General features: G+C 46.2%; 1 protein-coding gene across 10 annotated transcripts in view; it reads right to left on the bottom strand.

Moving 5' to 3' along the window:
• LOC121862920 overlaps positions 1–26,525 on the bottom strand; it is a 93,714-nt gene that overhangs the window by 27,789 nt on the left and 39,400 nt on the right. For all 10 annotated transcript variants that reach the window (XM_042361335.1, XM_042361336.1, XM_042361337.1 and 7 more), the window contains one exon: positions 115–237. In XM_042361335.1, the coding sequence (XP_042217269.1) occupies positions 115–237 (123 nt within the window). The remainder of the gene's footprint in view (positions 1–114; positions 238–26,525) is intronic.

The following is a 26,525-nucleotide window of genomic DNA, read 5'->3' as shown; positions in this document are numbered from 1 at the left end:
CAAGTGATGTAACAGACTTCAAGGAGCTGATTCCAGTGGCTGACTTTAGGGGCTGGTGTAAGAGTAAGTTGCCTGAGGGAGTGGACAGTGAGTGACGGACGGTGCAGTACTTACCTGTGTGGTAGAGAGGGAGAGCTGGGAGATGCCTGCAGGGGGAAACATGGTGAACTCCTCCCGGGGGCCATGGTTGATGGTGTTGGTGCTGCCCTCCACACGCGACGACACTGAACCCAGCTCCTGAGGGTGAGAAGAGAGAGAAGTGGGTGTTACTATTTCTGCTGCTGTGCTTAAGAGCCTTAACCCCCGCAGACCAGATCACAGAAGGATGATGTTGATATTAGAAACAGGTCCTCCATTCTACACGAGACAACAAGGGCTCTGATGCTGAGGAGAGGAGAGGAAAGAGGCACTATTGTCGTCTTAATCACCAACTTCCTGGACCAAATTTCTAACAATTTCGTGAGTTTATCCTAAAAACACAAAAATACAAGTTAATACAAAACTAAACTTGGTTCTCCATAATTCAAATTTTACGAGTAACATCCTACATATAACATAATATAAACAAACCTAAAATACATCATTATCGTGTTTCAAGTTCGTCTTAAGTTCTCAGCTGACTCATCAACGGCCCCGCCCACTTCCAGGCAACACACCAATGAAAACTATCGTCCGTGTGTGATGTGTACCTGACGCCCTGACTCAGACCTATCAACAACATCAGACGACGCCTCTTAATGTCCCCGGATCATCACATTACATCACCACTCCGTAATAAACACCAGATACACTTCAATATATCCCGTTAATATATGTAATAGTGCAGCCATGAGAGTTAAAAGGTGTTAACATGGAAAAATGATTAACACTATGGCCAAAAGGTGGAGTATATCACCACAAGAGGAGAGTGGCAATCCGTATCCTGTATAAATGAATAATAAATGTGAAACCGTTCCACCGTCTACAGGGAGGTGGTGGTGGTTAAACAGTTTCACCTTACACCACAACACTACACCACTGTACTGTAGGTTAATTCACTGACACACACACACACACTTGACAAGGTAGTAGTCATCACAGAGCCACAGGCAGGGTACAGTACCCTCTGGTGTGAGGACCTATCACCACCACAACATCACAAGGCACCATCATCACCACTACCATCACAACACATCACCTCAGTGTCAAGACCTGACTGAATTACTTAGAATAGGCAAACTGTACTACAAGCTTTGTCAATAAATTTGTTAAACTAAAAAAAAACATCACAACATCCCCACCAACACACATAAAGGCGTCTCTCTCAGGGGGCCCAACACACACACACACACCTCAGTGTTTACACAACATTCATATCAAGCTCACCTATGCCTCCCCCACCTGGTCTTCCTCCCTAAATGCCACACAACGTAAACACCTAGAAAATGTGCAAAGAGGCATGCAAGATTATTCTATCCCCTTCCTACTCCACATATCAAAGCGCTCAACACACTGACCATCACCACGACCTCATCTGCAAATTTGGATAAGCTTCTACACCATCCTCGACACCGCCCTACTACCACCTGAGATCCCTAGCCCGAGAATTGCTGTTCGACACCACAACCGCATCCAGCCCATACGTGCATGAACTGATCGCTATAAGAACAGCCCAGTCCCAACCATTGTAAAAAATCAATAACTAGCAGATTCACCAGTAAACACTGCCTTACACTGTCACTATGTTGAAATGAACTGTAGTTTGAGCTTTTCCCCATCTAGTTATTATATATCTTATTTGTATCACTTATGTTACTTGTATATTATTTGTAATTCGATACCCATTCCCCAAATATGTAACTGTATATTTTCAGCCTTCTGGCTGCCAAGCTCTTTCAATAAACCGTTAATTATTATTATTATTATTATTATTATTTTCAAATGATTGCATTGTTAACCCTGTGCCCACCTTATCGCTATCTCTGCCACAAACAAACACACACACCCCCCAACGCTCACTAACAGAAATAATCTATATCTTTACAAATCATCATATACAGACTGTACTTTTATTTTGGGACATACATACATGCATACATATACATACATACAGACAGACATGGACGATGATGACAATGCCCCAGTCAGCCAAAAAGAGAGAGAGAGAGAGAGAGAGAGAGAGAGAGAGAGAGAGAGAGAGGAGAGAGAGAGAGAGAGTGTGTGTGATGAGGCGATAAAAAACAATTGACAATTAACACGACAATGACAAACAAACATAAAACATAACAATTGCTCGCTTGACTTGTGACATATACTCGACCACAACACTAGATCATGTCCCTGCAAACGCTCTTGATCAAACGGGGCCCCAACCCACAGTAATCTTAACAAACGGGGCCCCCAACCTACAGTAACTTAACAAACGGGCCCCCAACCTACAGTAACTTGAACAAACGGGGCCCCCAACCTACAGTAACTTAACAAACGGGGCCCCAACCTACAGTAACTTAACAAACGGGGCCCCAACCTACAGTAACTTAACAAACGGGGCCCCAACCTACAGTGCTTAACAAACGGGGCCCCAACCTACAGTAACTTAACAAACGGGGCCCCAACCTACAGTAATTAATAAACGGGGCCCCAACCTACAGTAACAACAAACGGGGCCCCAACCTACAGTAACTTAACAAACGGGGCCCCCAACCTACAGTAACTAAACAAACAGGACCCCAACCTACAGTAACTTAACAAACGGGGCCCCCAACCTACAGTAACTTAACAAACGGGGCCCCCAACCTACAGTATCTAACAAACGGGGCCCCAACCCAGTAACTTAACAAACGGGCCCCAACCTACAGTAACTTAACAAACGGGGCCCCAACCACAGTAACTTAACAAACGGCCCCCAACCTACAGTAACTTACAAACGGCCCCAACCTAGTAATTAAACAAACGGGCCTCAACCTACAGTAACTAAACAACGGGGCCCCAACCTACAGTAACTAAACAAACGGGGCCCCAACCTACAGTAACTTAACAAACGGGCCCCCAACCTCAGTAACTTACAAAAACGGGGCCCCAACCTACAGTAACTAAACAAACGGGCCCCAACCTAAGTATAACAAACGGGGCCCCAACCTACAGTAACTAAACAAACGGGCCCCCAACCTACAGTAATCTTAACAAACGGGGCCCCCAACCTACAGTAACTTAACAAACGGGGCCCCCAACCTACAGTAACTTAACAAACGGGCCCCCAACCTACAGTAACTTAACAAACGGGGCCCCAACCTACAGTATTAACAAACGGGGCCCCAACCCACAGTAACTAAACAAACGGGGCCCCAACCTACAGTAACTTAACAAACGGGGCCCCAACCTACAGTAACTAACAAACGGGCCCCAACCTACAATAACAACAAACAGGGCCCCCAACCTACAGTAACTTAACAAACAGGGCCCCAACCTGCAATAACTTAACAACAGGGCCCCAACCTACGTAACAACAAGCAGGGCTAACCTACAATAACAACAACAGGGCCCCCAACCTACAGTAACTTAACAAACAGGGCCCCAACCTACAGTAACTAAACAAACAGGCCCCAACCTACGTACTAACAACTAACCTTAAAAGGGCCCCCAACCTACAGTAACTTAACAAACGGGCCCCAACCTGAACAAACAAACGGGGCCCCAACCTACAGTAACTTAACAAACGGGGCCCCCAACCTACAGTAACTTAACAAACGGGGCCCCAACCTACAGTAACCAAACAAACAGGGCCCCCAACCTACAGTAACAACAAGCAGGGCCCCCAACCTACAGTAACAACAAACGGGGCCCCAACCTGCAGTAACTTAACAAACAGGGCCCCAACCACAGTAACTTAACAAACAGGGCCCCAACCTACAGTAACAACAAACAGGACTAACCTACAGTAACTAAACAAACGGGGCCCCAACCTACAGTAACTAAACAAACAGGGCCCCCAACCTACAGTAACTTAACAAACAGGGCCCCAACCTACAGTAACTTAACAAACAGGGCCCCCAACCTACAGTAACTAAACAAACGGGGCCCCAACCTCAGTACAACAACGGCAACCTACATAACAACAACGGGCCCAACCTACAGTCTTAACAACGGGCCCCAACCTACAGTAACACAACGCAACCTACAGTATTAACAAACAGGGCCCCAACCTACAGTAACTTAACAAACAGGGCCCCAACCTCAGTACAACAACGGGCCCCAACCTACATAACTTAACAACAGGCCTCAACCTATAACTAAACAAACGCCAACCTACAGTAACTAAACAACGGGGCCCCAACCTACAGTAACTTAACAAACGGGGCCCTCAACCTCAGTAACAACAAACGGGCCCCCAACTACCGTAACTAACAAACGGGGCCCCAACCTACCGTAACTTAACAAACGGGGCCCCCAACCTACCGTAACTTAACAAACGGGGCCCCCAACCTACCGTAACCTAACAAACGGGGCCCCCAACCTACAGTAACTTAACACAGTCATTACAAATCCACAGAAAATACCACTTATGATCAATGTTACACAATTATTTACATACGGTTCACAAACAATACACACATATATATAAATACAAGAAGCATTCATTCATACAAGCAATCTTTCACACATACAAAATACAACCTTCATACATACAAACACATACACACACACATCCCCACCTACATACATAAACACAACCCACATACATACATACACATCCCCGGCACTGAGGTGAACACAAGCCAGCTGTCAGCGTCACGAGCTAACCTAACAGAGAAGAATCGTTTCTCATATTAGTCTAATTAATTCATTACTTCAACATATGGCAACCCCAGCACGCACTAATGGGTTCATGGCGGAGGAGGAGGAAAGAAGGGAAGAGAGGAAAAGGGAGGAAAGGGTAGGAAGGAGGCAGAGGGAGGGAAGGAGAGGGAAGGGGAGGTGGGGGAGGGAACGGAAGGGAAGAAAAGGAAGGAGGGAGGGAGGGAATGGGAAGGAGGTAACGTGTTCCTTCCTAGACGTGGTGATGGTTAGTGTTGAGTGTGTTATGCCTGGTGTTGACGTGACAGATGCGCGATAACCACCCGTCACGTACGATACCCACCAGCTGATCACTCCCACCCAACTAACTTTTAACGGCGTTTTTGGTAACAGTGAATACAAATACGTAATTAATTGATATATATATATATATATATATATATATATATATATATATATATATATATATATATATATATATCACAGGGAAAATGGAAACAACAGGTACCTTAGCTTTCGTCTTTATTCAAGACATCTTCAGTTGCCTCTGAAGATGTGAATAAATTTTCATTGGATTTACATATATATATATATATGTGTGTGTGTGTGTGTGTGTGTGCTGATAATCACAAGAAGAAAAACACAAGTTCTAAGCGCTTTCGTGTAATTCACATCTTCAGGGTGAGTACAGACTAAGGAGAATACATATACACCTTGTTTTGTACTTCTCCTTAGTCTATGAATACACGAAAGCAGGAACTACGATCACACCTACAGTGATTACATATATATATATATATATATATATATATATATATATATATATATATATATATATATATATATATATAGTAATACTTTATGCTTAATGAAAGAAAAAGAATGAAAATAGAGTTTATAAGTGGATAATGATAGATGTAAGGGAGGGAGATAATGGCAGAAGAATGACAAGGTAAACAAACGCGAGATCTCAGAGCAGACTAGATTAGGGAACATGTGTAAACGTCCACACTTAATAGATGTTACAATAATCATGAAAAATACTACAGTGGTTAACGTTACGATTATTACAACGTTATCCTTAGTGGTTGAGTTAGGTTAGTTTAAGTTATGGTTTGGTTAGGTTTAGAACATTTTATTTATGTACTGTTGTTAATGTTCTCTGTCAATACAAGTGGTTTACGCTACAATACCTTACCCCCCAAAAAACATCCAATGACCCCCCACTATTTTCTACACCCCGCCCCCATCTACACCCTCTCTTACCGGCCCATAGTGTGGGGCGGTGAGCCTCTCCAGAACAAAACTATAAATACCTCTATGAACGACTGACACACACACACACACACACACTCGATCAATTCTCTCCGCCTCACTACACGGCCCGTAACTACACGCCAAGCATTCCTCACATACGCAGTTTTATGACCAATTCTAAGCTACCGTTGTCGTCACCTCTTCCTGTACACTACTAACATGGGTCTCCTCCCCCACACGGACTACTTCACCTCCACCGCTTAGTACCCCTATGGACCATATCTCCCTCCCCCTACACATACCCTACTCACACACACACACATGGTATAATCAGTATCAATGGGCCCTACCTTACCTCCCACCCTACCATCATTATTACACACACACCACACCACACACCCTCATTACTCACACCACACCTTCACCCACCCCACTACACCCCTCTCCCCCACAGTTACGCCATCTTCCTCCTGTAGCAATTGTCAAGACAGTTTGGCAGGTTCCTTTCTCTCCTGGAGCTGATGAGTGTGACTTGACTTTCTCAGAGGACCGTAACAATGGAGATTTCCCTTTGTGGTGGTCGTTAGATCTAGCAGGTGAACTGATTAAATGGTTAGGTTAGGTCAGGTTAGATTGAAGGGTTGAGGTGGAAGGGGTGAAAAGGTGGTTAGGGAGGGGGAGGAGGAATAGGGAGTAGTAGTGGGGGTTACCTACCAAACCTGCAACGGAGTGTAAGCGACCAGACAAACCACCACAAACATCCTTCTCTCACCACCACCACTCCTCCTTCCTGGCCTGCAGCCTCGCTCACTTGACGGCAGCTGGTGGTAGTAGAGTAACCAGGGCAAGCAAGTGGTGGTAGTGGTAAGGGACTGTGGTAGTGGTGAGAGACTGTGGTAGTGGGACTGTGGTGGTGATGGTGGAAAATTGGTGTAATTGAGGTGCAAGTAGGAACAAGAGAGAGAGAGAGAGAGAGAAGGTCTACAGGTACCAGAACCAACCCCCCCTCCCTCCTCTAACTCCACGACGCAACACCTTCCTCCTACAACACACACACGTACCACTACCACCTGCCGGGGACGCCTCTTGGGAGTTCCCGACGGTCATATACCAGGAAGAGAGGAGGAGGAGCAAAGCTTGTGTGAGAGGTGAGGGAGAGGAAGGAAGAAAGCTTGAGTGAGAGGTGAGGGAGAGGAAGGAAGAAAGCTTGTGTGAGAGGTTGAGGGAGAGGAAGGAAGAAAGCTTGTGTGAGAGGTGAGGGAGAGGAAGGAAGAAAGCGTGTGAGAGGTGAGGAGAGGAAGGAAGAAAGCTTGAGTGAGGGAGGGAGGAAGCGTGTGAGAGGTGAGGGAGAGGAAGAAGAAAGCTGGGGGGGGGGGAAGGAAGAAAGCTTGTGTGAGAGGTGAGGGAGAGTTAGGTAAAGTTCCCCAGTGTTGGAGATTATCAAAAGGTTCGTCAGCAATATTTCCTTCGTCGTGACTAAGCAAACAACACCGCCCCTAAACACCTACCAGATGAACACGAGTCTCTCTCTCTCTCTCTCTCTTTCTCTCTTTCTTTCTCTCTCTCAACTGGAGGGAAAAAAGAGAGAAAGAGCATTGTCTCACGTAAAAAGTTACAATGAAAACATACTCTAAACATTCCCAAAGGTACAGAGAGAGACCGGATATGTGTGAACACCCGTTGTCTCACTCAAGCTGTAAGACACAGAAGAGACTCGCATCCAAACCTGGTGTCGGCAAATACAGCTTGATCAAAAAATCACTGAACACCTGATATAATTAACAGACTTATTTCTTGTTATATCGCTGCTGTTATTCACCTGTACCGATAATGTATACCTGTACCGTCAATGTACAATATACCTGTACCGTCAAGGTATACCTGTACCTATAATGGCATATATTTAGCAGTAATACATATTTGCAGATCAGTGTATATATAGATCGTCAATATATATAATTGCAGATCGATGTGTGTATATATAGTCGTCAGTATTAACATATTAATCAGATCAGAGTCAATGATATATATTGCAGATCAAGTCAATGTATGGCTAGCCAGTCGTGATAACATGTAAAAACCTGTGATCATTACTTATATCTGTATCGATGTGTATGACACAGATCTGTAATGTGTATGTACAGAAATGATCCAATGTATACCCTGCACGTCAGTCAGTGTGATAACATTGTAAGCCAGTCAATGTATGGAGCAAACCAGTCGTATTAGCATACTGGCAGGTCAATGATAAGTATCATATGCAGATCAGTCTGACCTATAGCATATTTGGAATCGTGTTGATAACATATTGCAGATCATACCGTGTATAGCTGCAAGCTATATTTAGATCGGTGCAATATATGACGCGAAAGATCGATGTTGATACTTATATTGCCAGTCAGTGTATACTAAGATCGATGTATACCTGTTCCGTCAATGTATACCTGTTCCGTCAATGTATACCTGTACCGTCAATGTATACCTGTTCCGTCAATGTATACCTGTACCGCCAATGTATACCTGTACCGTCAATGCACCTTTTCTGTAACTGTGTATGTACCGACCACTGGTTTTCCCTGTAACCCAACGCCCCTAGATAGGAAACACCTCGGACATGACCACGAGTACAGCAGAAGACATTGTACTCACCTGTACTCAACACCTGGGACATGACCACCATGAGTACAGGATAAACAAACAGGTACAGCAGAAGACCCGCACTAAACTGTCCTCACCTGTACTCAGCATGCACCTAGGACATAACCACGAGTACAATGCTGTCCCCAACACCGGGTTTCCCTACAGGTGTGTGTGTGTGTGTGTGTGTGTGTATACCTGTACAAGGAAAGATCTGTCTGATGACCCCAGGTAACTTTCTTAAGCAATGTATACAGCCTTAACAACAACAACCTTGAGAGGTCGACTTGTGAAAGAGACCTACGGGTACTTTTAAGACCCGACCTACGGCCTAGAAAACAGTGCGTTAATGTTCGAAATAAGGCAAACAGAATATTGGGTTTTATATCTAGACGTGTAAGTAACAAGAGTGCAGAGGTCTTATTGCAACTATATCTTGCGCTAGTCAGGCCGCACCTCGATTATGCGGTTCAGCTCTGGTGCCCCTATTATAGAATGGATATAAATTCACTAGAGTCGGTGCAGCGAAGAATGACGAAAATTATTCCGGGACTTAGAAACCTACCATATCAGGATAGCTTAAAGAAACTAAAGTTGCATTCCCTAGAAAGACGAAGAGTGCGGGGAGATATGATAGAAGTATTTAAGTGGGTGAAAGGAATCAATAAAGGGGATATAGATAAAGTTCTTATAATATCCGAGCAGGATAGGACTCGGAGCGACGGATTTAAGTTGGATAAGTTTAGGTTTAGGAGGGAGATAGGAAGGAACTGCTTCACAAATAGGGTGGTGGACGAGTGGAACAAGCTTAGCAACTTTGTAATAAGTGCTGGAACTCTGGAAAGTTTCAAAAGGAGGCTGGATAGATTCATGGATGATAGAGAGTGGTAGTAACTCTCGACAGGAGCTGCCATGCACAAGCCAACCGGCCTATTGCAGACTCCTTATTTTCTTATGATGACTCCCTCCCCCCTCCCTCCTCAAAAAATATTAATAACAACAATTGTAACTATAAAAATTTAAATAATTTAACAATAATACTAATGATAATGATAAAAGAAGAAGAAGAAGAAGAAGAAGAAATGAGGGAGAAAAAGTAGTCCGTGTCATGTTATCTCTTTCTCTTCCGTTCAGTGATGTTACAACTAGGGCAGAACTGATGAACTGTGTGTGTGTGTGTGTGTGTGTGTGTGTGTGTGTGTGTGTGTGTGTGGAGACAGGACGTAGCTTCCTCTCCTGATCACCTTCGCCTCTGACTTACCAAGAATGTAAATTGTCAGCTGAGTCCCTCCCCCACCACACACTCCCACACACCACCGTCACACATCCCCACACCCCACACCACCGCCCCACACACCCACACTCTACATCACCAACCACACCGACTCCACACCACATCAACACCCACATACAGCCTCCCCCCCCTACACCCCGGGCACATACAGCCGTAACAATGTACTAGTGGATATCAATGTAACAATGTAGTGGTAATAACAAACGTGTGTGTGTTTACATTAAGCAAACCAGGGGGTGAGGGAGGGAGGGGGGGTGAGGAGGGGAGAGGAGGGAAGGGGATGGAGGGGTGAGAGAGGGGAGGAGGAAGGGTGAAGGAGAGGGAGGGAAGGGGTGAGGGAGGAGAGGAGGGGTGAGGGGAGGGGTGAGGGAGAGGGGAGGGGAGGGGTGAGAGAGGAGGGAGGGAAGGGGTGAGGGAGGGAGGGAGGGAGGGGTGAGGGAGGGAGGGGTGAGAGAGGGAGGAGGGAAGGTGAGGAGGGAGGGAGGAGGTGAGGAGGGTGAGAGAGGAGGAAGGGTGAGGGAGAGGAGAGGGAAGGGGGTGAGGGGAGAGGGAGGGAAGGGTGAAGGAGAGGAGGAAGGGGTGAGGGAGGGGAGAGGGAGGGAAGGGTGACGGAGGGTGAGGGAGAGGGAGGGAGGTGAGAGAGGAGGAGGAAGGTGGGGAGGGAGGAGGGTGGAGGGAGGGGTGAGGAGGGAGGAGGGAGGGAGGGAGGGAGATAACTTCCGCTTAATGGAGGTAATACAATGACCAGACCAGCCGGATATGTACACCATCAGGCCGGGTCGTCCAGCTGCCGCCACTGTAACATATCCCCGCGCGTACATCCGGCCCCCTGCTTCTTGGATCTCTGGCTCGTGACGGCAGGTGAGAGTCTGTCTACCTGTCTGAGTCTACCTGTCTAACTCACTCATTAACTCAAATCACTCCTTCACTAAAAAAAAACTCCCTAACTAATAAACCAACTCACAAATTAACTAACAAGCTGACTAACTACCCCTCACCCACACACAAACAATGCAATAATCGCAGCTCTTTTATTACAACCTATTCATTACCTTTTGTATGTGTTGTTAACGACTAAACGAGAACGATAAAACACATTATTTGGGTACAGAACAAAAAACAAATATTAATACAATGAGGGTACTTCACTTCACACACACACACACACACACACACACATACATATAAACAGACGGTGTAATAATTCCACTAATGACAGAACCTAACCAGACAGACAGACAAGCGCACAGGAGACAACAGGTGAGTATAACAGGATAACAGGTGAGTATAACAGGACAACAGGTGAGTATAACAGGACAACGGGTGAGTATAACAGGACAACAGGTGAGTATAACAGGACAACGGGTGAGTATAACAGGACAACGGGTGAGTATAACAGGACAACAGGTGAGTATAACAGGACAACAGGTGAGTATAACAGGACAACGGGTGAGTATAACAGGACAACAGGTGAGTATAACAGGACAACAGGTGAGTATAACAGGACAACAGGTGAGTATAACAGGACAACGGGTGAGTATAACAGGACAACAGGTGAGTATAACAGGACAACAGGTGAGTATAACAGGACAACAGGTGAGTATAACAGGACAACGGGTGAGTATAACAGGACAACGGGTGAGTATAACAGGACAACAGGTGAGTATAACAGGACAACGGGTGAGTATAACAGGACAACAGGTGAGTATAACAGGACAACAGGTGAGTATAACAGGACAACAGGTGAGTATAACAGGACAACAGGTGAGTATAACAGGACAACGTGAGTATAACAGGACAACAGGTGAGTATAACAGGACAACAGGTGAGTATAACAGGACAACAGGTGAGTATAACAGGACAACAGGTGAGTATAACAGGACAACAGGTGAGTATAACAGGACAACAGGTGAGTATAACAGGACAGGACAACAGGTGAGTATAACAGGACAACAGGTGAGTATAACAGGACAACGGGTGAGTATAACAGGACAACGGGTGAGTATAACAGGACGGGAGTATAACAGGACAACAGGTGAGTATAACAGTATAACAGGACACGGTGAGTATAACAGGACAACAGGTGAGTATAACAGGACAACAGGTGAGTATAACAGGACAACAGGTGAGAGGACAACAGGTGAGTATAACAGGACAACAGGTGAGTATAACAACAGGTGAGTATAACAGGACAGGTGAGTATAACAGGACAACAGGTGAGTATAACAGGACAACAGGTGAGTATAACAGGACAACAGGTGAGTATAACAGGACAACAGGTGAGTATAACAGGACAACGGGTGAGTATAACAGGACAACAGGTGAGTATAACAGGACAACAGGTGAGTATAACAGGACAACAGGTGAGTATAACAGGACAACAGGTGAGTATAACAGGACAACAGGTGAGTATAACAGGACAACAGGTGAGTATACAGGACAACGGGTGAGTATAACAGGACAACGGGTGAGTATAACAGGACAACAGGTGAGTATAACAGGACAACAGGTGAGTATAACAGGACAACAGGTGAGTATAACAGGACAACAGGTGAGTATAACAGGACAACAGGTGAGTATAACAGGACAACAGGTGAGTATAACAGGACAACGGGTGAGTATAACAGGACAACAGGTGAGTATAACAGGACAACAGGTGAGTATAACAGGACAACAGGTGAGTATAACAGGACAACAGGTGAGTATAACAGGACAACAGGTGAGTATAACAGGACAACGGGTGAGTATAAACAAGACAAAAGGTGAGTATAACAGGACAACAGGTGAGTATAACAGCACAACGGGTGAGTATAACAGGACAACAGGTGAGTATAACAGGACAACGGGTGAGTATAACAGGACAACGGGTGAGTATAACAGGACAACGGGTGAGTATAACAGGACAACGGGTGAGTATAACAAGACAAAAGGTGAGTATAACAGGACAACGGGTGAGTATAACAGCACATCGGGTGGGAGGTAAACAAAAACTAGACCAGCACCACCTTCTCCACCTGCCTGACGGGTTCACCTGACCTAAACTAACTTACAGGTGAGGTAACAACGATAGGAAGGGATGGTGATACAATTTAATGATAATCTAACTTAACCTAACCTAACCAAAGTGAGTTACCGGACCAGCTGATGAGAGTATTGAGTAATAGTGACCTTGTAGCGAGATCAATTAACCCCCATTTCTTACCTCCTAACCCCCATTTCCTGCCTCCTAACCCCCCTTCCCCCACCCTGCCACATAATAACCAACATCCCGACACAGGTATTCAATTTCAATTTCAATTGTTTATTCCTTGATAGAGGAAGCAGGATCCTAGTGCTGTCACTAGGTACCCCTGTACAATGACACCAGAAGCATCTGGCAAGTGTCACAAGTATATACAGCATAAATATTATATAGGGGCTTACTAAAGCCTAAGGAAGGAAGGATATTCCTTTAACACACGATCAATGTTTTTTACAAAATATCTGGCCAGTATGGGGAGGCAATCACAGGTATTGACATAATATTAACACCGTTTTAACATCACAGGGACACGTGTTTACTGTGATGGTGGCGACCTTGTAGTGAGATTAACCTAACCTAACCTATTTTAACAGCAGGTGCAATCCCATAACATTAGTACATATCTCCAACACCAGCTCTCCTATATCTCCAACACTAGTTCTCCCATGTCTCCAACACTAGTTCTCCCACACGACCACAACATCCGGTGCTCGTGTTGTCGCCCTTACAGACAGACAGACAGACAGACAGAGAGACAGCAAAGACAGAACGAGTGAAATTTCTCTGTTTGCCCTGACCCGCCGCTAGATGCCCCCCCCTCCCCCCCACCCCACCTTCACCCTCTCTTGTTGCTGAAAAGGTCAGAGGTGTGAGGGAGGGAGGAGGAACAGGGGGTGAGAGAGGGAGGGAAGAAGAAAGAAAGAAAGGAAGAGAGAGAGAGAGAGAGAGGAAGAGGAGGAGGGAGAGAGGAATGAAGGAAGAATGGAGGAGAAGGAGAGGAGGGGGGAAAGAGGAAGAGAACAGATACACCAAGAGGTCTTCTATTAACACACACACACACACACACACACACACACACACACACACACACACCAATCACATCAAGGGATTCCACTGATAAAGAGAGACAAACTCGCTGGCTGACTAATTGAATCACCCAATGTTATTACACAAAGATTATCAACGGCGCAGACAACAGGTAATAACGAGAGGACGTCATGCCTACCAAGAGATAGCATTTTGTTACTAATGCTTACCCAGAACTCATCATTATCGTCATCATCAATAAATACTGTAGGTCAAATTTGAAGTTGATATATGCGTGTGTGTAAGTTCAGTACAACGACACACACACACACACACACACAGGTATAGACAGACAAGGGCATAGGAAGGTGGTAAGGTGAGGTCATTAGCCTTATACCTCTACTATAAACAAGAGCAGGTCCAACAGGTAGCTACACCACCATATAATCATATACGTGGTAACCTACCCACACTGACACCTCCACTCCACCTCATACCCGACCTCACACCTCATAGTTCACCTCATACCTCCACCTCATATTCCACTCCACACCCCACACTCCGACAACTGCTGCAGATATTGACTATGAGGCTACAGTCACTGAATGCCGCATACATCTGCGGCTCAACTAATTTAACACAGATAGGATAGCTACTTATGTATTAGGATATTTAATATTAAGGTAATTAAATGGTGGCGAAGGTGTGGCTATTGGGGGAGGCTGGAGGCCATTTGAAGAAAAAAAAGTAGTAGTAGTAATAATAGTAGTAGTAGTAGTAGATGGTAATGGTGTATGGTAATGGTAGTAGTAGTAGTAGTGGAGGCGGATGGTAGTGGTAGTGGAGGTGGATGGTAGTGGTAATGGTAGTGGTGGATGGTGGTGGTTTATGGTAGTGGTGGATGGTAGTGGTAATGGTAGTGGTGGATGGTAGTGGTAATAGTAATGGTAGTGGTGGATGGTTTATGAATAAATAGTGGTGGATGGTAGTGGTGGTTGGTAGTGGTGGATGGTAGTGGTAATAGTATGGTTTATAGGTGGTGGAGTGGTGGATGGTTTAAGAGTAAGTGATGTGTGCAGCTGGTAGTGGTGGATGGTAGTGTGGTAGTGGTGGTAGTGGTGGATAGTAATGTGGTGGTGGTTATGGTAGTGGTGGATAAGTAGTGTTATAGGTGGGTAATGGTAGTGTAGTGTGGATGGTTTATTGGTAGCTGTATTTGGTGGTTTTGTATTAGTGGTAGTGGTAGTGGATGGTTTATAGTAGTGTGTATGGTAGTAGATGGTGGTAGTGGTAATATATATTAGTAGTATGGTTTATGGTGTCATTAGCCATCAATATAAGTAGGGTGGATGGTGGTAGTAGTGGATGAGTTTATGGTAGTGAATTGGATGGTTTATGGTAGTGGTAATAAGTAATAGTAGTGGTGGATGGTTTATGGTAGTGGTGGATGGTAGTGGTAATGGTAGTAGATGGTTTAGGTGTGGTGGATGGTGAGTGGAGTGGATGAAAGTTTATAGTGATGTTCGATGGATGGTTTTATGGTGGTGGTAATAATGGTAGTGGTGGATGGTTGGTTATAGTGATGGGTGGGTTTATGGTAGTGATGGTTTAGTAATAATGGCAGTGGTGATGGTGGTGGTGGTAATAGTAACGTAGTGGTGATTGGGTTTGCGGTAGTGGCAATAACAATGGTAGTGGAAATAGTAATGGTAGTGGTGGATGGTTTATGGTAGTGGTAATAGTAATGGTAGTGGTGGATGGTTTATGGTAGTGGTAATAGTAATGGTAGTGGTGGATGGTTTATGGTAGTGGTAATAGTAATGGTAATGGTGGATGGTTTATGGTAGTGGTGGATGGTAGTGGTGGATGGTAGTGGTGGATGGTTTATGGTAGTGGTGGATGGTAGTGGTAATAGTACTGGTAGTGGTGGATGGTAATAGTAATGGTAGTGGTGGATAGTAGTGGTAATGGTAGTTTATGGTAATGGTGGTGGAGGTGTGGGAGATACGTGCTTAGTCAACTCATGTTATGACGCACTTAACCTGTTATATGGGAGAGGCACGCTTACCTTACCTTCCTGCCACACCACCTTTTTAACCACACTACTACCACTACCACCACACTACTACTTTAGCAAACCATTTGACAAAGTACCGCATCAGAGGCTTCTGAGAAAAGTTAAGGCTCATGGTATTGAGGGGAACGTTTTAAATTGGATAAAATCATGGCTCACCGATAGAACGCAGAGGGTCAGCGTAGATGGTGTTAAATCTGAGTGGGGCTGTGTAACCAGTGGGGTTCCCCAGGGGTCAGTACTAGGCCCACTCTTGTTCATAATCTACATAAACGATCTAGATACTGGGATCAGCAGTGACATAAGCACGTTTGCGGATGACACCAAAATAGGGCGTCAGATTAATTCAGGGCAGGATGCAAATGCACTACAGGAGGATATAAATAAACTGCAGGAGTGGTCAGAAAAATGGCAAATAAAATTCAACACCAGCAAGTGCAGCGTACTTAATATTGGAAGAACAAATACTGTCACTGTATACAGCCTTAACAACATCAACATTGAGAAGTCGACTTGTGAAAGAGACTTAGGGGTACGGCCTAGAAAACAGTGCGTTAATGTTCGAAATAAGGCAAACAGAGTATTAGGTTTTATATCTAGAAGTGTAAGTAATAAGAGTGCAGAGGTCTTATTGCAACTATATCTTGCGCTAGTCAGGCCGCACCTCGATTATGCGGTTCAGTTCTGGTGCCCTTATTATAGAATGGATATCAATTCACTAGAGTCGGTGCAGCGAAGAATGACGAAAATGATTCCGGGACTCAGAAACCTTCCATATCAAGATAGGTTAAAGAAACAACTTGCATTCCCTAGAAAGACGAAGAGTGCGGGGATATGATAGAAGTATTTAAGTGGGTGAAAGGAATCAATAAAGGATATAGATAAAGTTCTTATAATATCCGAGCAGGATAGGACCCGGAGCAACGGATTTAAGTTGGATAAGTTTAGGTTTAGGAGGGAGATAGGAAGGAACTGGTTCACTAATAGGGTGGTGGACGAGTGGAACAAGCTTAGCAACTTTGTAGTAAGTGCGGGAACTCTGGAAAGTTTCAAAAGGAGGCTAGATAGATTCATGGATGATAGAGAGTGGTAGTAACTCTCGACAGGAGCTGCCATGGACAGGCCAACCGGCCTATTGCAGACTCCTTATTTTCTTATGTTCTTATGTACCCCTACCCCACCACCACACAAACCCACACTACCACACACAAACCCACCACAATACCACACTACCACACACACATACCTACCATCACACCACGACCTACCACACCCTATCTCCACAACCACACCCGTAGCCACACACAACCATACTAACACAAAACTGTAAACTTTTATGGCGGTCAACGAAGGTCCACCACCACCTCCAACACGCACCATCACCACTACCACCTCCCTCTCCCTCCCACACAAGTAGTAGTAGTAGTAGTAGTAAAGTGGTAGTGTGATACTAGTAATGTAGTGGTGGTGGTGGCGGCAGTGGTAGTGTGGTAGTATAGAAAAAAGAAAATGTAAGAAATAAGAAAGAAAATGAAAGAAAATGAAAGAAATAAAAAATGAAATAAATAAGATAGAAAATTAAAGAAATGAAAGAAATAAAATAGAAAATTAAAGAAATGAGAAAGAAGTGAAAGAACAAATCCCACACACAACAGGTAGGTGGAGACAGACATGTGAGATCAGGTAACAACACACCTTGTGCAGGTAAGACACAGGTGTGAGGCGGTGATGCTGGGGGCAGTCTACCACGTTCCTTGTTCTGTGGGAGGCGGTGTTAATAATGACCCACCTGAAGATTAGACACCCCTAGTTTATCTCACCTGAAGATTACACACCCCTAGGCTATGGTGAGGGTGGCACTGTAGACCACCTCCTCACCACTCCACAGGTCAGGTCAGGTCAGGTGTGTCAAGCGAGGGTCACGGGATTACCTGAGACTGTGGCTTCATCTTGCAACCTCGATTTATGCCGAGTAAATACGTGATAAATAAAGTAAGGACCACCTGAAGATTAACCACCCTAACGCTAACCCAACCTAACCCTAAGCCTTAAGTTAACCTCACACAACCTAACCCAAAACTAACCTAACCAATAAACCCCTCACTCTAACCATTATATCATCAAACAACAGCAAAGCATCTTTTTTAGTTTAACAAATTTATTGGCAGAGCTTGTAGTACAGTTTGCCTATTCTGAGTAATTCAATCAGGTCTTGACACTGAGGGTGGTATCACTTCTCACTGTCACGCAGGACAGAGGTTCACACACAAATAAATACATCATATTCATTAACAACTATAAATGTATATAGGTCAGCTTCATATGGTTAATGTCACTGTTCACTGCCATGCAGGACAGAGGTTCGTACACAAAGAGTTGCATCATATTCATTGACAGTACATATACATATATGTAAACACACACACACACACATATACATACATATACGTATATACATACACATATACATGTGCATATACATGCACACACGCACACATACATATATATACGTACATATATATACGTCGGTCAGATTCATGTGGGTAATGTCACTTTTCACTGCCATACAGGACAGAGGTTCGTACACAAAGAATGCATCATATTCATTGACACTATATATAGGTCAGATTCATGTGGGTAATGCCACTGTTCACTGCCACGCAGGACAGAGGTTCGTACACAAAGAAGGAAATACATCATATTCATTAGCAGTATATATAGGTCAGTGGATCACATACATTGGAGTCATATTATAATTGAAGACTAATCAGTGTGGGCTAGCAAATTTGGGATAAACAGCAAGAATGTCCTGAAGCACCCCTGATTCAATGAAGTAATTACATAGTTCAAGATACATTAAGTCAGGTGGCCTGAAGTCTTTGACAGGGTCACATTCAATAATATAGTGTTCAAGTGTATGCTTTAAAGGTTTATCACAAAGTTTACATGCTGAGTGTTCCGGTACGTTACTAACTTGCCAGATGTGTCTGTATCCTAACCTAATTCTGGCCACGACTACATCACATTGTCTGGTTCTGTCCTTATGCTGGCCATACCGGTACATCTTGTCACAAAATTTGTCATATTTACTAATGCTACAACTGTCAGGTCTCTCTGCATTTCTCACTTCTTCTAGATCAGAGTTTATGATTCTCAAAGCATCAAAGCAGGTAAGACAAACTTGATGTATAAATAAAAAAATAAAAAAAAGGTTTACAAAAGACAGAGGGCCGCCCATCGGTGAACCCTATCTACGACCCTTAGTGATAACAAGTCCCTGAGGTCCTCCCCCACACCCCCTCATCTAACACCACGACTCTCGACTCTCTGACAGGGGGGCACAAGGGTCAAGATCCCACGTTACCTGACACCACACCAATTCGCCGAGGATGATGTGACGTAAGCATGACGTCATCACCAGGACACGCCCCCCTCCCCTCCCTCCCACCAACCACCATTCACCCTCCGAGGACGAAGAATTGTCTGGTAGGCCAATCATAAAAGTTAGCGGTGGGAGGAGGAGGAGGAGGAGGAAAGGGTGGACAAAAGAGAAAAGAAAACAAAAGAATAACCCCCAAAAAATAATAGGACGAGAAAGAAGAGAAGGAATAAAGACAACAAGAAAGAAAGAAAGATCAAAGCCACCATTACACTCTAGCCAAACTTATGGTTCCAATACAGGCAGAGTGTTAGTGTGTCATCTGGAACAACAATCACGCACCTTAACTGATCAGGGAGGACTAGCTAGTGAGAGAAGCCTTGGTGTAGGCCACATCACCAACCCATACAGCAACAACAACAAAATGAATTATGTGTGTGTGTGTGTGTGTGTGTGTGGAGGAGGGGGGGGTGTTAAATACTCTCGAGAAGTTTGTCAATGCAAATTTTATGAATTAAAATGGAAATGCCCAAGTGAGTGAGAGGCAGAAATATATATAGTGTATAATGCCTGACTAAAACACACACACACACACACACACACGGAATCCCTCGAGAAGTTATGAGACCAGAAGGATCGGCAGAGCTACCTACACGACACACCTCAGCCCCTATCACACCTACAGACACACACGGGGGGGGGGGGCAGTGTTACACAATCAGTAATACCAAGATAACGATTTGACCTCTTGGTGACATATATCTCACTCAACACAACAGGCGTCTTGGGCACCTGTCTGCTTCACCTGTCGTAGTTTAATTAAAAGTTGATTTACCTACCTTTACCCATTACCTTGCCACTGTTCCTTTCCCCTGCCTTCCTCCCCCTTGCATCCACCCATCACCCTGCCACCCCCCCTACCCCCTTACCACTCTTCCTCTCCCCTGCCAACGTCACCATTACTGAGGAACTTCAAAGCTTTGACACATCTCGTTAAACTCTCAATCAGTACAGTAGGTCGGTCACTCCCCCTCCCTCACTATATTTATCACAGTGTCCGGCAGGAGTCCGTAGTGTACTGTAGAGACAACACTGGGCAGACTTGTTCCTCCTCAGAGCTTAGTGACTAATGCATCGTGGCCTGAGTGTTGACGATAACGAACACTTCCTGATGTTGACGACACGGTGATGAGGAGGCAGGGGGAAGGAAGATGCAGAAGAAGGGAAGGAAGGAGGAAGGGAGGAAAGGAAGAGACAGAGGAAGGAAAGGGGGGAGGGAAGTGTAGGTACCCGGGTCGGTTAAGCTTGGCACCTTGTCAGCATCAGTGTCTCGGGTGAAGGAGTGTGTAAGGAGGTGTGACCCCAAGCCATAAATAACTACCCAAGGTAGGCTAGGCTACTCCACATGACTGACACTCTGCCACCAGCCGTCAGCAACCAGTGCCACCAGCCGTCAGCAACCAGTGCCACCAGCCGTCAGCAAACCAATGGCCCCCTGTCTTAAAACCACCTTAAAATTAACCACCCTAGCGCTAACTCAACCTAACCCTTAATCACCCTAGCCTCTCAGATAGTAGCGTGAGGTTATTTAATCATCAGGTGAAGTAAGGTGAGAGGGGGGGTGACCAAGGCCACACCTGTCCTGTACTTCCCAGCAGACAGACTCTTGGTGTCACTACCTGCCACAGTAATCAACCCAGGTGAGGCGTAAGTGTTGTTGGTGACCAGGTGGGGGTGGTGGTGACCTGTGGTGACTCATGAACGTGGGGTGGTGGTGACTCGTGGTGACTCATGAACGAGGGGTGTGGTGACCATGAATGTAGGGTGGTGTGACTCATGAACGTGGGTGGTGGTGACTCATAAACGTGGGTGGTGGTGGTGACTCATGAACGTGGGGTGGTGGTGAACGTGTGGTGGTGGTGACCATGAACGTGGGGTGGTGGTGGTGGACCATGAACGGGGTGGTGTCCATGAACATGGGGTTTTGTACTCATGAACGTGGGGGTGGTGGTGACTCATGAACGTGGGGTGGTGACTCATGAACGTGGGGTGGTGGTGGTGATGACTCATGAACGTGGGGTGGTTGTGGTGACTTAAATGATGATGGAGGGTGAGTCAGGTGGTGGTGGTGATGATTCTGGTGGTGGTGGTGGTGGTGGTGGTTGGAGCCAGGAAGGTGTAGTGTTGGTGTAGTGACGATAGTGACGAGTGTAGGTGTAGTGGAGGTGTAGTGACGGTCAACCAATAGTAAAAACATAAATAAATACAAACTAACCATCTCATGACATTAGTACTGCATGTATGTATGTATGTCTGTCTCACACACACACACACACACACACACACACACACACACACACACACACACACACACACACACACACACACACACACACACACACACACACTAACTTCAAGCACCAGGAAAAGTCGCTTCAGTGTCCGGGTGTTTTATTAAGAACGAACACACACACACACACACACACACACACACACACACACACACACACACACACACACTGCACGTACGTCTCTAAAAGGTGTAGAAGAGACGGGGATAAACTACACACTTAAATCTGTGTGTGGGTGTATGTGTAACGACAGGGTGTAGCAATGTGAAGGGGTGGTTGTTGGGTGGTGGTGGTGTGTTGGTGGTGGTAGGGTGTTGATGGTAGGGTGTTGATGGTAGTGGTGGTAGTGTTGAGTAGTGGTGGTAGGGTGTTGATGGTGATAGTGGTGGTAGGGTGTTGATGGTGGTAGTGGTAGGGGTGTTGATGGTGGTAGTGGTGGTAGAGTGTTGATGGTGGTAGTGGTGGTAGGGTGTTGATGGTGGTAGTGGTGGTAGGGTGTTGATGGTGGTAGTGGTGGTAGGGCGTTGATGGTGATAGTGGGTAGGGGTGTTGATGGTGGTAGTGGTGGTAGAGTGTTGATGGTAGTGGTGGTAGGGTGTTGATGGTGGTAGTGGTGGTAGGGTGTTGATGGTGGTAGTGGTGGTAGGGTGTTGATGGTGGTAGGGTGTTGATGGTGGTAGTGGTGGTAGGGTGTTGATGGGTGTTGATGGTGGTGGTAGGGTGTTGATGGTGGTAGTGGTAGGGTGTTGATGGTGGTAGTGGTGGTAGTGTTGATGGTGGTAGTGGTGGTAGGGTGTTGATGGTGGTAGTGGTAGGTGTTGATGGTTGTAGTGGTGGTAGGGTGTTGATGGTGGTAGTGGTGGTAGGGTGTTGATGGTAGGGTGTTGATGGTGGTAGTGGTAGGGTGTTGATGGTAGTGGTAGGGTGTTGATGGTGGTAGTGGTGGTAGGTGTTGATGGTGGTAGTGGTGGTAGGGTGTTGATGGTAGTGGTGGTAGGGTGTTGATGGTGGTAGTGGTGGTAGGGTGTTGATGGTGGTAGTGGTGGTAGGGTGTTGATGGTGGTAGTGGTGGTGTTGATGTAGTGGTGGTAGGGTGTTGATGGTGGTAGTGGTGGTAGGGGTGTTGATGGTTTGTGGTGGTAGGGTGTTGATGGTGGTAGTGGTGGTAGGGTGTTGATGGTAGGTGTTGATGGTGGTAGTGGTGGTAGTGTTGATGGTAGTGGTGGTAGGGTGTTGATGGTGTGGTGGGTAGGGTGTTGATGGTGTGTGGTGGTAGGTTGATGGTGGTAGTGGTAGGGTGTTGATGGTGGTAGTGGTGGTAGGGTGTTGATGGTGGTAGTGGTGGTAGGGTGTTGATGGTTTTAGTGGTGGTAGGGTGTTGATGGTTTGTAGTGGTGGTAGGGTGTTGATGGTGGTAGTGGTGGTAGGTGTTGATGGTAGGGTATGATGGTGGTAGTGGTGGTAGGGCGTTAATGGTGGTAGTGGTGGTAGGGCGTTGATGCTGGTAGTGGTGGTAGGTAGGATAAGATGTGGAATGGTAGTATACTGAAAGGGTGGAGGGAGGGAGGGAGGGAGGGAGGCGGAGTTAGTACGATAAGTGGTGGCAGGTGGAGGTAAGTGGTGGCAGGTGGAGGTAAGTGGTGGCAGGTGGTGGGTAAGTGTTGGCAGCAGCAGTAGAAGGAGGTGGTCGTCCTGCCAATAAGGTACACACACACACACACACACCACTAATAAGTCAAGAATTATGGAGCACCTAATGAGACACCTCTCCTCTTCCCTCCCTTAGCTAATTTCACCTGAAGATTAACCACCCGAACGCTACACAAGGGGTGGGAGGTTGTTAGGATTAGGTTAGGGTTAGGTTGGATGAGATTAGGTTAGTAGTTTTAGATTAGGTTAATTTAGGTTAGGTCAGGTTAGTTTAGGTTAGTTTTAGGTTAGGTTTGGTTAGGTTAGAAAAGGTGTCGGCCTACAGTACCACCAGCATAAGAACACCATGGATGATTTAGGTACATAGTGCAGGTACAGTAATTACCAGGTGAGACAATATACACCTAAGACCTATTACAGCACAGGTACAGTAATTAATGTGTTTACGGCATCATACAGGTGTTACATATATCCTCAACTGTACCCTCGGTAGTGACGTCACGAGGGAAACACGAAGCCAAACGAGAATAGACAATGACGTCATCTTGCGTCAAAAATGTCCTTCATCCAAGCACGAAATGTAACGTCACCAGGGAGGACAGTGACGTCATATCATACAAGCTCAAACAATGCCGTCATATCATACAAGCTCAAACAATGACGTCACCATGGAGGATAGTGACGTCATATACATCACGATTGGTAAGGTCAAGGCAACGCCATCTTGAAATATTTGGCTGCAGTGTTACCTCTCCTGTACACACACACACACACACACACACACACACACACACACACACACACACACACACACACACACACACACACACACGTCTTGAGAACTACTGTAAGTGTATGGGGGATGAAGGAGAGAGTGTGTGTGTGTGTGTTGTAAGTTTGGTGTGTTAGTTTAAGGCGACACTGAACTGTCTACCACACCACCACACACTACCACACTCTCCACACACTACCACACCCCACACTACCACACCCTCTACACTACCACACCACCACACACTACCACACTCTCCACACACTACCACACCCCACCACCACACACCCCCACACTACCACGCCTCCGCCCTACCACACCCCACACACCACACCTCCACCCACCACACCCTCCACACACCACACCTCCACCCCACCACACACCACCACACCCTCCACACACCACCACACCCCCACACCACCACACCTCCACCCTTCCACACCCCACCACCACACCTCCACCCCACCACACCCTCACCCCACCACACCACCACACACTACCACCCCACACACTACCACACCCCTCACACTGCCACACCTCCACCCTACCACACCACCACACACCACCACACTCTACACACTACCACACCCCACACTACCACACCTCTACACTACCACGCCTGCCCCACCACACCCCACACTACCACACCTCCACCCACCACACCCTCCACACTACACACTCTCCACCCCACCACACACACCACACCCTCCACACCACCACACCCCACTCACCACACCTCCACCCTTCCACACCCCTACACTACACACCTCCACCCCACCACCCCCTCCACCCCACACCACACACACACCACACCTCCACACACTACCACACCCTACACTGCCACACCTCCACCCTACCACACCCCACACTACCACACCTCCACCCCACCACACCACCACACCCCCACACTACCACACCACCACACCCCACACTACCACACTCCACCCCTTCCACACCCCCACACTACCACACCTCCACCCTTCCACACCCCACACTACGCACCTCCACCCTACCACACCCTCCACACTATCCACACTACAACAACAGTCATTACAATAGGAACAGTATAATGAGAGAGAGAGAGAGAGAGAGAGAGAGAGAGAGAGAGAGAGAGAGAGAGAGAGAGAGAGAGAGAGAGAGAGAGAGAGAGAGAGAGAGAGAGAGAGTAGCAATACGAGTTCTCTGGTCTCTATCCTCCTCCTCCTCCTCCTCTTCTTCTTTCTTCTTCCCTCATTCCTCCTCATCCCCTTCACTTCCCTATTCCTCCCTCCTTCCTACCACTACAATAACAGTGCTACAGCCACGATACAGTGAGTGTTAATAGCCATACAGTGACTTTACAGTGATAGTGAGGCTACAGTGAGAAACTACAGTGAGTAAGCAAAGTCCTGGGCGGTGACATTTACTCTGTTCGTATCTATCTATCTGTGTGTTTGTCTCTGTCTAACTATCTGTTTGCCTGTCTGTCTGTCCCTGCCTATCTATCTGTCTGTCTGTCTGTCTGTCTCTCCCTATCTATCTGTCTTCCTGTCTGTGTGTCTGTCTCCGCCTCTTCAGACAGTCATCAGGTATTGATTTAAGTTCGCCCCAGCCACTAATTAACTCGATATACAGGTGTACAGTCAGGTGAGTGGTGGAGTAGTAGAAGTAGTAGTAGAAATAGTAGTAAACCCAACTACTGCGGCGCGGGCCCTCCTCCGACAGTAACCCCCGAATTAGACAGGAAGAAGTCATCCGTCAGCGCTTGAAACAACACAACCATTCACTACTGAACCCAAGTGGATGTCCAGACTACCCAGCAGTCACCCCTCCCCCTCCCCTCAGGAAATAGCATAAGACGACTCCAGGCAGGACCAAAGGTGTCGGCCGCTTCCATCACTGAACTTGATTATGCAAAGGTGAGTGTTTGTTCTATCCTGACTCTTGCTCATGGTGTGGTGTGAGTCAGGTGGAGGGGGTATAGTCAGTAGCTATGTATGCCCTCCCCCCCACACACATGAGTCAGGTGGAGGGGGTATAGTCAGTAGCTATGTATGCCCTCCCCCTCCCCACACATGAGTCAGGTGGAGGGATAGTCAGTAGCTATGTATGCCCCCCCAACACACACACACACTACCTTGGGCCACCCCAGACACCTCTTATACACCAAGGTCTATAATTATAAGGAATGACGTCTGCTCTGGCCAATGATGTCAAGACGGGTAGCGTGGACGTCACCTCACACACAAAAGGTGAGCTAAGTGTACCCGTGTCGTGGTGTGTATATGGCCCTTGTTGTCTCCATCCCTCC

The sequence above is a fragment of the Homarus americanus genome, unplaced genomic scaffold (genome assembly GCF_018991925.1).
Source record: "Homarus americanus isolate GMGI-L3 unplaced genomic scaffold, GMGI_Hamer_2.0 scaffold24922, whole genome shotgun sequence".
Taxonomy (NCBI): Eukaryota; Metazoa; Arthropoda; class Malacostraca; order Decapoda; family Nephropidae; genus Homarus; species Homarus americanus.
This window is presented reverse-complemented; position numbering and strand designations above follow the sequence as displayed.